This window comes from Cebidichthys violaceus, unplaced genomic scaffold (genome assembly GCF_023349555.1).
Source record: "Cebidichthys violaceus isolate CVI_PGR_0920_01 unplaced genomic scaffold, fCebVio1.0.p SCAF_28, whole genome shotgun sequence".
In the NCBI taxonomy this organism is placed as follows: domain Eukaryota; kingdom Metazoa; phylum Chordata; class Actinopteri; order Perciformes; family Stichaeidae; genus Cebidichthys; species Cebidichthys violaceus.
The window spans coordinates 4,242,181-4,254,224 of record NW_027176461.1 but is presented as its reverse complement, the minus strand read 5'-3'; the positions used below and the strand labels follow the sequence as shown (position 1 = coordinate 4,254,224).

The following is a 12,044-nucleotide window of genomic DNA, read 5'->3' as shown; positions in this document are numbered from 1 at the left end:
ACAACAACAACAACAACAACAACGTATCCATAAAGTCTACAGCTTCCTGCCAATGAGAGCTTACATCTTCATTGAACAGTGAAGATAAAACACAATAAGGTCAAGCTCATTTACTGGCCCTGCTTTCCGTCCTACCCACATAGAAAGCGTCACCTGGCCAGAGTGAGAAGGCCTTACACAGGTCTCTCTGGTGCATGTCCCCCCCCCCCCTTTTTTTTTTTAGACAACCCGACCGTGCAGAGCCAAGCAGCTCAAGAAGAGATGAATGAATTTGTTTGTCTGGAAAGGTGAGCCGCTAGAAGCACTCAATAATTCAGCGTTTGTAACAGACGGTGCATCAGCGGGTGAACACGCGCAGCTACGGCTGATTGATAGTCCCTGCCAAAACAAAAAAACTGAACCCCATTATTCATATCGTAATAGGATCTGTGGAAACTCTGCGGCCCATTGTCTCCGTGGTCCCAATTGAAATAACTTGTCACCTGAAGGTACAACTATGAATTTTTGACGGTGGGTTCATGTGCTGCTGCTGATATTTGACTTCGCAAACGTCTGATGGTTTCAGGACTTTTTTTTTTTTTTTAGGACATTTGACTTCTAGACAGCCATAAATAGTGCTTTCCTACTCATCTATTATTTATGGGTGCGTAACCAAGGATGCCAATTTGGCTTCAAGGCTTATTAAACGTACACCTCATGATGCCTGTTATAAAGGGCAAGGCAGCTATCACACTAGAGGAACCCTGGCTCACCTGTCAGGGGGACCCAGCTTTTGTTGGAAGTGTTTGCAAACACAAGAGCAAATAACCAAACCCTGTTGACTTTGTGGGGGGACAAATACTTTGGATACTCTTACTGGGTGAATATTAGGAAATGTGTGTGTTGGCACGTAGATGTTTCTGATGATATAGGTATATCTACAAATCATATGATCGGAGATCAAATAAAAAGACCTATCTATTTCTATATTTTTGTGATCACTTCCGGCATATCAGCCAGAGTAACACTCCTAACTTGACAGTGGTGGATGCCCTCTCACCCTTTCTCCAGTTTATATTGCTGCAATTGAACTGTGCTCTCTCACCTGCCATAACACTGAGACGGGGAGCAAAAAGCAAACACACACCTTATAAAGTGCATGTGCGCACACACACACACACACACACACACACGCACCGAAAGCATATCTCATTACCATCCTCCTGATAGTGCAGCCAGTGGGTGTTGCAAGAGGAGGAGGGAAGGAGAGCAAGACAGTGAGCCTCAGAGAGGGAGAGAGAGGACGAGGACAGGCAGAGAGCCAGAGCGTTATAGAGAGGGAGAGCACAAACACTCAACAAGATAATAGGAGATACGTGTGGGAACGGCAGCACACTGGATAGAGACAGAGCAGGTTGTGTAAAAGGAACGTGTCCGAGCCTGTGGGTCTGTATCTGTGTGTGTGTGTGTGAGTGTGTGTGTGTGTGTGTGTGTGTGTGTGTGTGTGTGTGTGTGTGTGTGTGTGTGTGAGCTTGTGTTTCCACGATTCCCCTGAGGCCGTGGCAGCCATGGCGTCAGAGCCCAGCACCCAGTCCAGGGTGATGTTCCAGGCAGCGGACAAAACAGAGGAGCCGGCGCACCGCAAGCTGGGCAAGCTGACAGTCAAATACAACCGCAAGGACCTGCAGAGGAGGCTGGATATCGAGGAGTGGATCGACGGGCAGCTGCACCTGCTGTTTGACTGTGAGGTAGGGTAGGGCTGGCTCACACAGACACACACTCAGGGCGCACATCGTGTTTGGGTGCCCGAGGATGAGGTGCAAGGGGCACACTGAGCCGCTCACGAGGGCCTGTGGTGGGCAATCCGTCATGTATGAGAGATTACAGCGACCTAAAAGAGGAGTGGGAGCCATTAGCTTTGCTCAATAGCGGCAATTTGTGGCACTCAAGCCCTCACGTGTCATCAACCTGACTGCTGTATCAGCTGTGCGGTGTGCTCCGTGGTCTTCTGCCACAGCGATAAGATTTTTCTTCCAAGATATGTCAACTCTGACAAGGCAACACCTAGCTCCTTATATAACATAGTTGCCATATGGCTACATTTGTGATTTAGATGTTCAGAAGTTGCTTTTTCCACAGTGCGAAGTAGAATAGATTCAAGGACCGGTGACATCAGAAGCAAACAATATTGAGGAGCAACAGAGTAAAAGCGCCGCAACAATATCCCTGTGACTCTGTCGTAAAGTAATAATAAAGTGCCGGAGAAAGCATACAACAATTAAAGCCAAGGGTATTTTTTATTTTGTTGCAGTTTTTATGTTCAGCTATTATGGGGAGATCCAGGACATTATGTCATCATCTTAGTGTCTGTGTGTGTCCTGTCTCTGTGTGGAGACACATTTTCAATAGTTGTATGCACGATAGAAACTACATACTTAGATCGCCCCTATATGGCTGATGATTAATGATGACAATGATTAGACATTGGGGACACTTTGCAGGCTATTTTTCATTCACGATATGCAGGTTACATTAAGACAGTGCATGTGTTATGTAAAAACAACATATTTAATGTGGAAATGTATGCCCATTATTTCAGTAGCGAGCTTAATCAATGACCTCATTGCATAGATGGTGTTTAATATTTGCAGGGGATTATGTGGTGACATCAACCAGCTGTCTCTCTCTCTCGCACACACACACTCACACACACACACACACACACACACACACACACACACACACACACACACACACGCAGCAACACAACCTTCATAACTGCTCTCCTGTACGCTGGGATGCAATCCAATTATGTCAGAGGCTCCATATTGATTTGCTTGGCATCCTCTGAGGGGAAACCATGGCAACAGATGTCTCATCACCCACATGAGGCAGCATAGCACCGTGGAATCAGGGGTGTCTCTTAAGGAGCATGAGCTTCCTCATGACGGTGCAGATCTGGTGACAACACCGCCTCGGTTTCATGCCGGAGACGACAGAGACAAACCGTTTCTTGTTTAATTCTTGAACCACACACATGCAGACGATCTGTAGCCACCTCTCTGCTGGCGTCCCCTTACACTGCCAGGGGGTCCCTTTACATATGGCATATATACGAATGCTGCAGAATGTGAGCCTGCATCCACATCCATCTGACTGGCTGTGCTGACATGGAAGTTTACAGCTATAATCTATGTGATAGACAATTATCCTCTCCAGTTATCTCTTTTTCTAGACCGGCAGATTTTAAAGGTTAAGCCTGGTTCAGCAAATTTGAATACACTTTAGTTGCAGCTGACTGCTAGGCATATTTAATATTGTGCAACAATATTTCTCATCCCAATACTTACTTCATGAGCTTTATTCCATTTACACCCAAAGCCTTCTTCCTTGTGGTAATATATGATAGTATGCTTGTAAAGCAGAGGGCGGAATAAATTGCATCAGTTGAAACCAGGACATGTGAAAACAGGTCCGAAGTCTTTCTTTCTGTACTCTTTTGATCTTGTCCCAGAAGCAGACTTTTATTATTTCACATTTGCAGTAATTGGCCTTTCATGTTCTGGTCCTAACATAATCTAATATAAGGATAAATGCTCCACACAGATAGTGCATGTGCCCTATTCAGCTGAATGATTGGATCTCAGTATGATTGATGAGACACTGAAAGATACGAATGCCTTCGATTGCATCATGATAGCGGTTGACGTCTTTAATTTGAGCAAAGAGAAGCTCCTCTTCTCTACAAACTTTCCCAATTATAGTCTACATCCTTGCTATACGTAAATGAGTGCTTTACTTTGTAGTTAGATAGACTGGATATTTGCATAAGTATGGAATCAGCCGTGGCTCGTCCATGTGCACTGGCTAGTGTCATGCATTTTGCATGGCCTCAGGGGAAGGTAACTCTGTTGCTTCTCAGAGTCTTCCGCGTGGAAGCATTTACCATCAGTCCCCTGTGTCACAACCTAAATAATTTAGACACATCTCTAATTCATACAAGTGCTGCCTCGGTCTGGAGTGCCCCCCCCCCCCCCCCCCTTTCGCTGCTAACTTCACACCTTTTGAGAAATAATAAACTAAAAAAAAAGAGGTATGACAAACAGCTCTCACTTAGACTTGAAAATGTTGAGCAATGTTTACGCCTGTGTATGTGTGTGTGTGTGTGTGTGTGTGTTTTCCTGCACTGACCACTATCAGGACTTTTCAGTGAATAAATGAATATACTGCAGGACAGTGAAAGAAATTTTCTATTGACAAAAAAAATAATGAATGTGTTGTATAAGGTTGACCACGTCATGTTTTAAGTTGTGATTCTTATTTATGAATTGTCCCGCTCTTATATATAATTGGACAACAGGATTTGGATCTTTACACTCCGTTGTTCCCTCTTTAAACTGTGTCATGACTTAATGGATATTTTGATCTGTGTGCAGCTCATGCCTCTGCCAGGAAAAAGGAAGGCTCTGATAAGTTAAACATGCACAGGCATCTTCTCCAAACAGCTAGGCTTCCTGGGCATGGTTTCCTTAACATTATCATCCCAAACACATGCTTGTGTAATGGAACCACAGATGTTTTTTTTGTTTTTTTTAGTGTTTTCCAACGCCATAGGTCAGTGCATATCCTTTCATAACACTGTAATGAACACGTAGAAAACTACAGGACTCTAACTGTAAACAACATTTAAATCTCAATATTTTGAGAAGTTAATTTATCAGCTCATCACCTCATCTTCTGAGGATAAAAACATTTCAATGATCATGCTTGCCTACTTACTGAAATTTGAGTTCCAAACCAAAGAAGTCATGACAGGAAAAACCAGGTGACCTCATGATTATGATGAAACATTCCTGATTCTGAATCCTAAATTCTAGTGGAGGTCATCTTATCTCCACAAAATGCAACTGCTTATCCAGAATGCATCCGTATTGCCCGTCTAAAACTGCAATCCCCCGGGAACCACTTTGATGTTCATGAATTCCAATATTAGAGCCAACATTTACTTTAGCTTCAGTCCATTGCTTTTAAACTTCAAAAAGTGCTGCTGAGAGATTTCTGCCCAGAGGCCTCATTAAAATGCAATTTTCCTCTGGGAAGGAATGTAACTCTCAACAAGCGCAAAAATGCAACTGCGTATAATATGAAATTGTGAAAAGTTAGTAGAAGGACAGCATAGTATTTCATCATGATAAATGCACATGTTCCTCTTAATGGTATGCAGTGGTGCTCGTGGTCCAGCAGTCAAAAAGGACTAGTTCAGAATTATATACGGTGTGTACACTCATCGCTTGCACTTTGCAATTAATGGGAATATATTATGAATCCTTGACATTTACCAAACTGTTTAAATATTTGGCCTTACCATCACACACATCCCCAGCCTAACACAGTACACCTGGTAAAGCAAAGCCCAAACAATACAGAAATGTACAGCATGGACTAAAAAAAAAAAACGAAAAGCATGAAGACCTGCGTGTTTCGTGCAGACATCAGCAGAATCACACAGGGTCCAAATTGGCAGCATGTATCAATTAGAGCGAGGCACAGGGGATTCTGAAGGTGGGCCCATCTATTCCGCCACTCAGCACTTCCACATTGATTAGCTCTCTCCTCATCCAGAAAGCTGTACGAGCCCCCATCCTCACAAGCCGTGAAAACCTCCCCAACCGGAAAATATTCCTCTTAAAAGGAGGCCCCACTTGTCAAAAATTGAGTGTACACCTGCTGACTCTAGATATCTTAGCGGTCAGGATTCCTCATGTGAGCACTGTTCTTTCCCTCTGAAGATGTAGTTGAAAGGTGAGGATAAGAGCTTGTGATCAAATTTGATTACTTTGCTATATTTGATTTTTATAACTGGCGACTCTGTGACCGTTTTTTTTTTTTTTACAATCTTTACATTAGGTTGGCATTGATCTTTCTATGTGCTGCCAACCATTGTTTAGTTAAGGCTAACATTTCAGTAAAAGGGGTTTGAATGGATTTAGTTAGACCTCAAGTTAATATATCACAGTGTATGCTGCCCTTCGGGTGGCATTTTAACTCACACCGTGGGACAACCTAGCTGCAATGAATATATTCTTTGGAGAACATTTAAACTGGAAATAATCTCTCAGTAACGGCTGAGGTAAATGCTAGCTGGGTAAACCAGCCATAAAATCTGGCGGTGTCATGTTGCGAGCACAGCCCCCCGGAGCCTTTTTGCCTTCATGCCTCAGTGCTCTTCAGCGTTGCTTTCTCTGTGCACCACATCATCAATCCTATCATTGTTATGAGAAATGATTATGGAAGAAAAGTGTTTATTCTTATTACAACAACACAGACAACATCAACTTGGGCGATCCTCTTCCCGTACAAGTATGGTGCCAACTCTTGAAAACCGACAACACAACAACTTATACAAAATCCACGCCGCGTCGCATCACATCTCACACTTTACTTTCCTCCTGAATGACTCTGCTCAGTGGTGTGGTCAGTCTTACCACTGCGAGTGAAAGGACGGCAAGAGGCCCACTTTATACAGCGTTTGCAAGAGCTTTTGTATAGCATGCAGAAATACAAAGTGTGGGCAATCTAGTGAGAGAGGAATACTCTGCCTTTAACATTTGTTTCTCTCTGCTTTCACAGGAGGAAGAGATTCCAGAGTTAGAGATCGACATAGATGAGCTCCTGGAGCTGACGGACGAGGGACAGAGAAGCCGTCTGCAGGTAAGATTGTGCAAATGAACGTAAAAACAATGACATGTTTAGCCACTATTCACATTGCATCTCTAGTTATTTCTATATCCTATATTGGAAATGGTACCTAGAACCGCAGTTCTACAATCCGAGTCCCAGGAATCCAACAATCAGGCCAAAGAGTTTGAACATTTCAACACCATGATATGGGGACATACCTAACTATTTGCAATGTGGGGTAATAGCTTAACAAGTACTTGACTCTTGCTGGAACCCAATGTTGCAATGTTTGCACTGAAAAAGTAACGCCTAATGTTGTTAGTGAGCCTATATGTTTCTTTTCTTCTCTTTGTTAGGAGCTGTTGCAGGAATGCGGAAAGCCAAAAGAGGTGAGACAAAAAAATAAGACAAAACCAAACACAAGCATATAAAGATTTCAACTATTAACAAAAACTGTATTTAACATATAAACTGTGTTTACTGTTACTGTTGCAGTGTCTAGTGTGTCATAGTTACTCCATCTTCCCTTTAGGATTTTATCAACGGGCTGCTCTACAGGATAAAGGGTCTACGCAAAATGTCTGGTCCCTTGAAGAAATGATTATAGGTCAAATAAAGAAATGAGACAATGTGGAGCGTCTTATCTTCCCATCTCCCATGCTTTAAGTCTAACATGAGTGAGTGGGACTCTTCCTGCCGTCTGCCCCACCTTCTTGGGGCAGCAAACAGTCTTAACATCAGAGCAGTCGGCTTTTGAATGGATTTTGAAATTATTATTTCACTTTAATCGACCGACTGCTGTAACATTTTGTCTCCCATAAACATACCAATAGCGCACATGTGATAAAAGTTGTACTATTACTCAGACGGACTGCTTTGTTTTTTTTTGTGTAAGACTGTACATTTTCGGTTGCCTATTTATGTACATAAATATTTTTGTTCTGATAACAGTGTTGTATGTCAAAATAAAATGGAACATTTTCAAGAGAAGGCTGTTGATGACTTCTGATTCTAACAAAATGAGCGATCAACAGTCTGGTATCATCGGGTATTATTCATTCCACACATACAAATAAATATTGACATGTCCATTACACCCATCAATTTAAAGTACCGATTAAACTGTTAGCGTAGTTGCTCTTTATTACTGCTCTAAAACCCTTATTTGCCTTTAAAGAGATGATTATGTCCTACTGTCCAGAGACAATTGTAAGACTTAACTGTAGCGCGGATGTCTGCATGTCATTCCCAGAATACAAGCTTCCATTTTGTGGCGTAAATCTTTCAACAGAGGGATGGAAACAAAAGGAGACGTTGACATGTCAAATCTAGGAGTAAACACAGTGAAATCAGTAGCAGGAAGGTCCATTAAGTATGCATCCATTATCCTCGTCCATTTCCTGTCTGTGGTGCGTGTATGACATGGCCAAACACAGTAACGGCCTCCATGCAAACCTTAATGGAGAAAGCCCCCAGAGGAAAGTGTAATTACGGTTTCTCCTCAGTTAGCTTGACAGTAATGCACACTGATGAAACTGCACTCCGGCCTTCTCTCGGTCATACGCAGAGGGTCTTTCGGCTGAGGGCTCCATTACAGTAATTTGCTTGGTCTCCCCCCCGCCCCCCCCACCCCCCACTTCCACTCTTGCTTCTCTGACACAGAAGGCATCTATAGTGTCAGACTGCACTTCTAACAAGGCCTGCCAGCCTGGGACATTTTTGTCAAGTGACGATATCAGTGATTCAGTGTTAAAAAAATGTAACTACAAAAATGTGACATAACCAATAAACCGTTTGTATCCTTTATATTGGAATCGTACACAAGGACAAGAAAGGCAACAATCATGTCACACTTGCAGCCAAACGTAGATTACATGAGTGACTGCAGTGCCTGCCAAAGAAAACAAAGCCCTCAGTAATCCGTTTATACTGACTCCTCTGTACTTGATCAGTCCAGAGCTGACAGTAGTCTGGGATTGTACATCGTACCAGATGAGCTCGTGATGTGGCTGCTTTCTGTGCGCGCTGTGTTTTTTTATTAAATGGTGACAAGTGCGTCTAAGATGAGCCTTTGTTGCCTTTGGAAGGTAGAACAAGTGATAATAGAAAAACACTTAAAAGCTTCTTATTCCTTTTAACAGTTTGTATGCAGAAGCTGTGCAATTTTACTAAAATTCCAGAAAAAAAAGAGCTTTGTTCTTTTTAAATATGATACATATTGCATTACTTTAAAATGTATGTCTATTTGTAGGCTTTGCTTAGCTATAAATATTACCCATTGTTTTTATTTGCCTATCCCTGTTAGCAATTAGAGAAAGAAGATGCTGCTTGTCCTGGTGTGTACGCAGACACATGTTTAGAGCCACTTTGGGCAGATTGGATGAGATAAGTTGTGGTTAAAATGAGGGGTCCTGGATCGTTTAGACAATAGGTAGTGTTTAAATCTTCTATGATACTGTTTTATTAACAATAATAAGTCACTTAAGTCTAAAGCACAAGTCTAACAGTGATGACTGACCAGAGCCTGATAAGGCAAACACCTACAGCACACCTCACTATCAAGTCTTCCTCTTCTTCTTTGGCGCAGTGTAGTTAGTGGTGCGATGCTCCTTCCTGTCATATTTATCATGGCCTTCCCTGGGGAGATAATGGAGAGTGGATTGATAATTCATCACAATAAATACTTTATACCCATGCTGCTCAACAGTATGGCAACAGCCTGGCTAGAATGTATCTGGGTCGTGGTATAAATTCCAAATCATAACCATCTTTCTTGGGCATCAGAGCAAAGACTTCCATGCAAAGCTCTACCATGAGGCCAAAACCAGAATTTTCTATTGCGCTTCTTATAATGAATGTCTGTTAAGCTACCTGAAGCAGCGGTTGCAGTATAGGTCTCCATCACAGGTGTGACAGCGAATAGTGGCATCATGGTCACAGATGCAGCACCATGGAAGCTCCTCGTCATCACTGTCTGATGGCTGATGTGCGACAGCAGCGGTTAAAATCCTACTCTTGGGTGCTGAAGCCTGGGTCTTTAAAAGAGACATCAGTTCAACAAGGGATTAAATGTTATTCCCTCTAATAACTTCAAAATGTTCTGAATTTGTATTTTGGTTGTTGCTTAGTACCGGTTTCTTTGACTGTTTTTTCAATTCCGTGTTCTTTGGTCCACTGTGTTCCAAAGGTATGTTGTAGCCACTTGCCTCATCCAATGCAGCTTCTTCAGAGAGCTGGAACAAAAATACAAAAATACAGGAATTTCAAAACATGTCCTCCAATTCTCACTACAAATTATCAAAATGGCAGAATAGCAGCCCCTTGTGGCCAAACCAACTGATCCAGATCAATGACATGCATTCAGTAGTAACAAGTTTATCAGGTAAAATGTAATAGAATCTACATTACGGTATACAGTTTGCCTTAAGCCCCAGACCTGTTTTAACACTCTCTTCACAGCTTCTTCCTCAGTTTCCTCCCCACTGTCAGGATGCTGAAAGTCCTCCATAGTAACTAGAAGTGACATGAACAATACAATGATGACACACACCCTTCTGTCATCGCCACAATGTTTATAGTTGCAGCTCTTGATGTGAAAGTAAGGATAACCAATAAGGTTAAGAAAGTGGTACACAGAGATCTTTGCGTGTGACGTACCTTTGTCTGGGTCCTGCCCCTTCAGCTGCGCCATCCTCTTGGCCATGTGGAGGATCTGATCCTGGGAATGGTGCTCCTTCCTGAGCTCCTCCATGGCCTCCTCCATGACTCGAGCCTTCTCGGCCTCCAGCTGCTTGTCCCCCTCCTGGTTCTCCTCCAAATTCTCATCCAGTGTTCCCCCCTCCCCCTTGTTTAGATCATTCATACGGCCATCGACACCTGCAGAGGGATCAATAGGTCTGAGCATATTTGTAGCTGAAGTCAGCTTTTGGTGTCAGAATGTAGTTGTGATATAATTATTATGTCTGTGGGAAACTATTATACGACTGTATCTTTAATTATTTATTGAAGGCGGGATAAATCGATGAGATGAATAATTACTGCATTCAGGATTTGATTGCTGGTCGTCTATGGCGACTTCCTCTGACATCTGAGTAATCAGATCATTGGCTTGTTCAGTCTGAGTCCTGTTATCTGGGGGCTGGTGCACCTGTACAGATGAGCACACAAGCACATACTGGTAAGCAATCATAGCAAACTATTCAGCATGCAAGTCCCTCCAAATAGCATTCAGTGCTTTAAGCTGTCCTTGAGCCAAACTGTAAGGCCCGAGAATTTAATAACAAAGTGGGAAGAAGTTTAGCTCACAGGTGGAGGAGCTTGAGATGGTGGAGCCTGACCCCGTAGAGCTGCCAGGCGGTCCTCCATCTCTTCTGCAGAAGGCACTGGCCGGCTGGGAGTTTTCAGAGCAGCAAGGCGCGACTCTATCTCTTTCGCAGAGGGGACGGACTCTGTAGAAGATGTAAAAAGCTTAACAATGGCTTTTACCAAGACAAAAAGATATTATTATGTGTCCGATTCAAACCAAGTGGCAGCTGCTATAAATAATGGTCATTACTTGGTGCAGTATCCTCCTTCAGCTTTTGAAGTCTTTCAGCAATAGCTTGATCTTCTTTACTCAGGCCTTTGGTTGGTAGATGGCCGGCTTTACCGTTTCTACTGCCTCCTTGTGCTAGAGGCTGTGTCGACTGCTGTTTGGCCTCAAGTGCAGCAACCCGTCTGTGGAAGAAACATGATAGTTTGAATATCATGAACCAGCTGATGACAACGTGGCATCTTTCCTAAATTTGGTCATTTACTAACTTTTTGTAATTTTCGGGAGGAGACCATTTTCCAGCACTGTTTGGAGATTCTCCGCTAAAAATGAAGAAATGACAATGAGCAACAGCGTTTACTTTTACTAATTTATATTCACATTCATGTCATAATGCACGGTTTGGCCTTTACCTTGTCAGATTACCGTGGCACTGTTTACAGACCTTCTGCTGCGTGTTGCCACAGCGAGGCACCACAGCACTGAAAGTCAAACAGCTGGAGCAGAAGGAGCGGCCGCAGCTCTTACAGCCCAGCTGAGAGGATATTGGAACGTAAATTAGACAGTTTACTTTCCTTACTATGTTTATTATGTATAACTATAAATACGTATTCATATGCTATGCTAATAATATAAGCCAGGAAGGTCTTACCTCCTTCTTGAATAGACTGAACTTTGATGCACAACAATAACAACGGTTGTCCATGCCGACACGTGTGGATAATCATGAGACAGGCTATTTAAAGTTGGCTGGTATTTCTCTAGCTGGTAAATATGCGAAGAAAACGGACTCTATTAACCATAATTTCCGAGCTAGCTACCTATATTCAACCTTTCAACGTTGCTGTAATCA

The 12,044-nt window shown here is 42.7% G+C and overlaps 2 protein-coding genes across 2 annotated transcripts; one reads left to right on the top strand and one right to left on the bottom strand.

Annotated features, from left to right (window-relative positions):
* The first annotated feature begins 1,213 nt into the window (after positions 1 to 1,213).
* Positions 1,214 to 7,650, top strand: ppp1r14d (protein phosphatase 1 regulatory inhibitor subunit 14D). Its single transcript, XM_068721843.1, has 4 exons — positions 1,214 to 1,727; positions 6,610 to 6,690; positions 7,017 to 7,049; positions 7,193 to 7,650. The coding sequence occupies exons 1-4, from the start codon at positions 1,548 to 1,550 to the stop codon at positions 7,259 to 7,261; spliced, it is 363 nt and encodes a 120-aa protein (XP_068577944.1). The 5' UTR covers positions 1,214 to 1,547; the 3' UTR covers positions 7,262 to 7,650.
* Positions 7,651 to 8,448: 798 nt separating this feature from the next.
* Positions 8,449 to 12,031, bottom strand: zfyve19 (zinc finger, FYVE domain containing 19). The gene is made up of 11 exons (XM_068721675.1): positions 11,844 to 12,031; positions 11,605 to 11,726; positions 11,461 to 11,514; positions 11,216 to 11,376; positions 10,966 to 11,108; positions 10,699 to 10,807; positions 10,318 to 10,536; positions 10,097 to 10,173; positions 9,792 to 9,893; positions 9,532 to 9,695; positions 8,449 to 9,297 (listed from the first exon to the last, which is right to left on the bottom strand). Exons 1-11 carry the CDS (start codon positions 11,895 to 11,897, stop codon positions 9,219 to 9,221), a joined length of 1,284 nt encoding a protein of 427 aa, XP_068577776.1. The 5' UTR covers positions 11,898 to 12,031; the 3' UTR covers positions 8,449 to 9,218.
* Between the last annotated feature and the right edge of the window lie 13 nt (positions 12,032 to 12,044).

Bases quoted from the DNA above. Each gene is read 5' to 3' on its own strand.
- ppp1r14d (XM_068721843.1), top strand. From the start codon at position 1,548: ATGGCGTCAGAGCCCAGCACCCAGTCCAGGGTGATGTTCCAGGCAGCG. The intron at 6,691-7,016 runs GTAAGATTGTGC...TCTCTTTGTTAG, and splicing joins GACAGAGAAGCCGTCTGCAG to GAGCTGTTGCAGGAATGCGG. The intron at 7,050-7,192 runs GTGAGACAAAAA...TCTTCCCTTTAG, and splicing joins AATGCGGAAAGCCAAAAGAG to GATTTTATCAACGGGCTGCT.
- zfyve19 (XM_068721675.1), bottom strand. From the start codon at position 11,897: ATGGACAACCGTTGTTATTGTTGTGCATCAAAGTTCAGTCTATTCAAG. The intron at 10,174-10,317 runs GTACGTCACACG...TGTCACTTCTAG, and splicing joins GGGGCAGGACCCAGACAAAG to TTACTATGGAGGACTTTCAG. The intron at 9,298-9,531 runs GTAGCTTAACAG...TTATCTCCCCAG, and splicing joins TACTGCAACCGCTGCTTCAG to GGAAGGCCATGATAAATATG.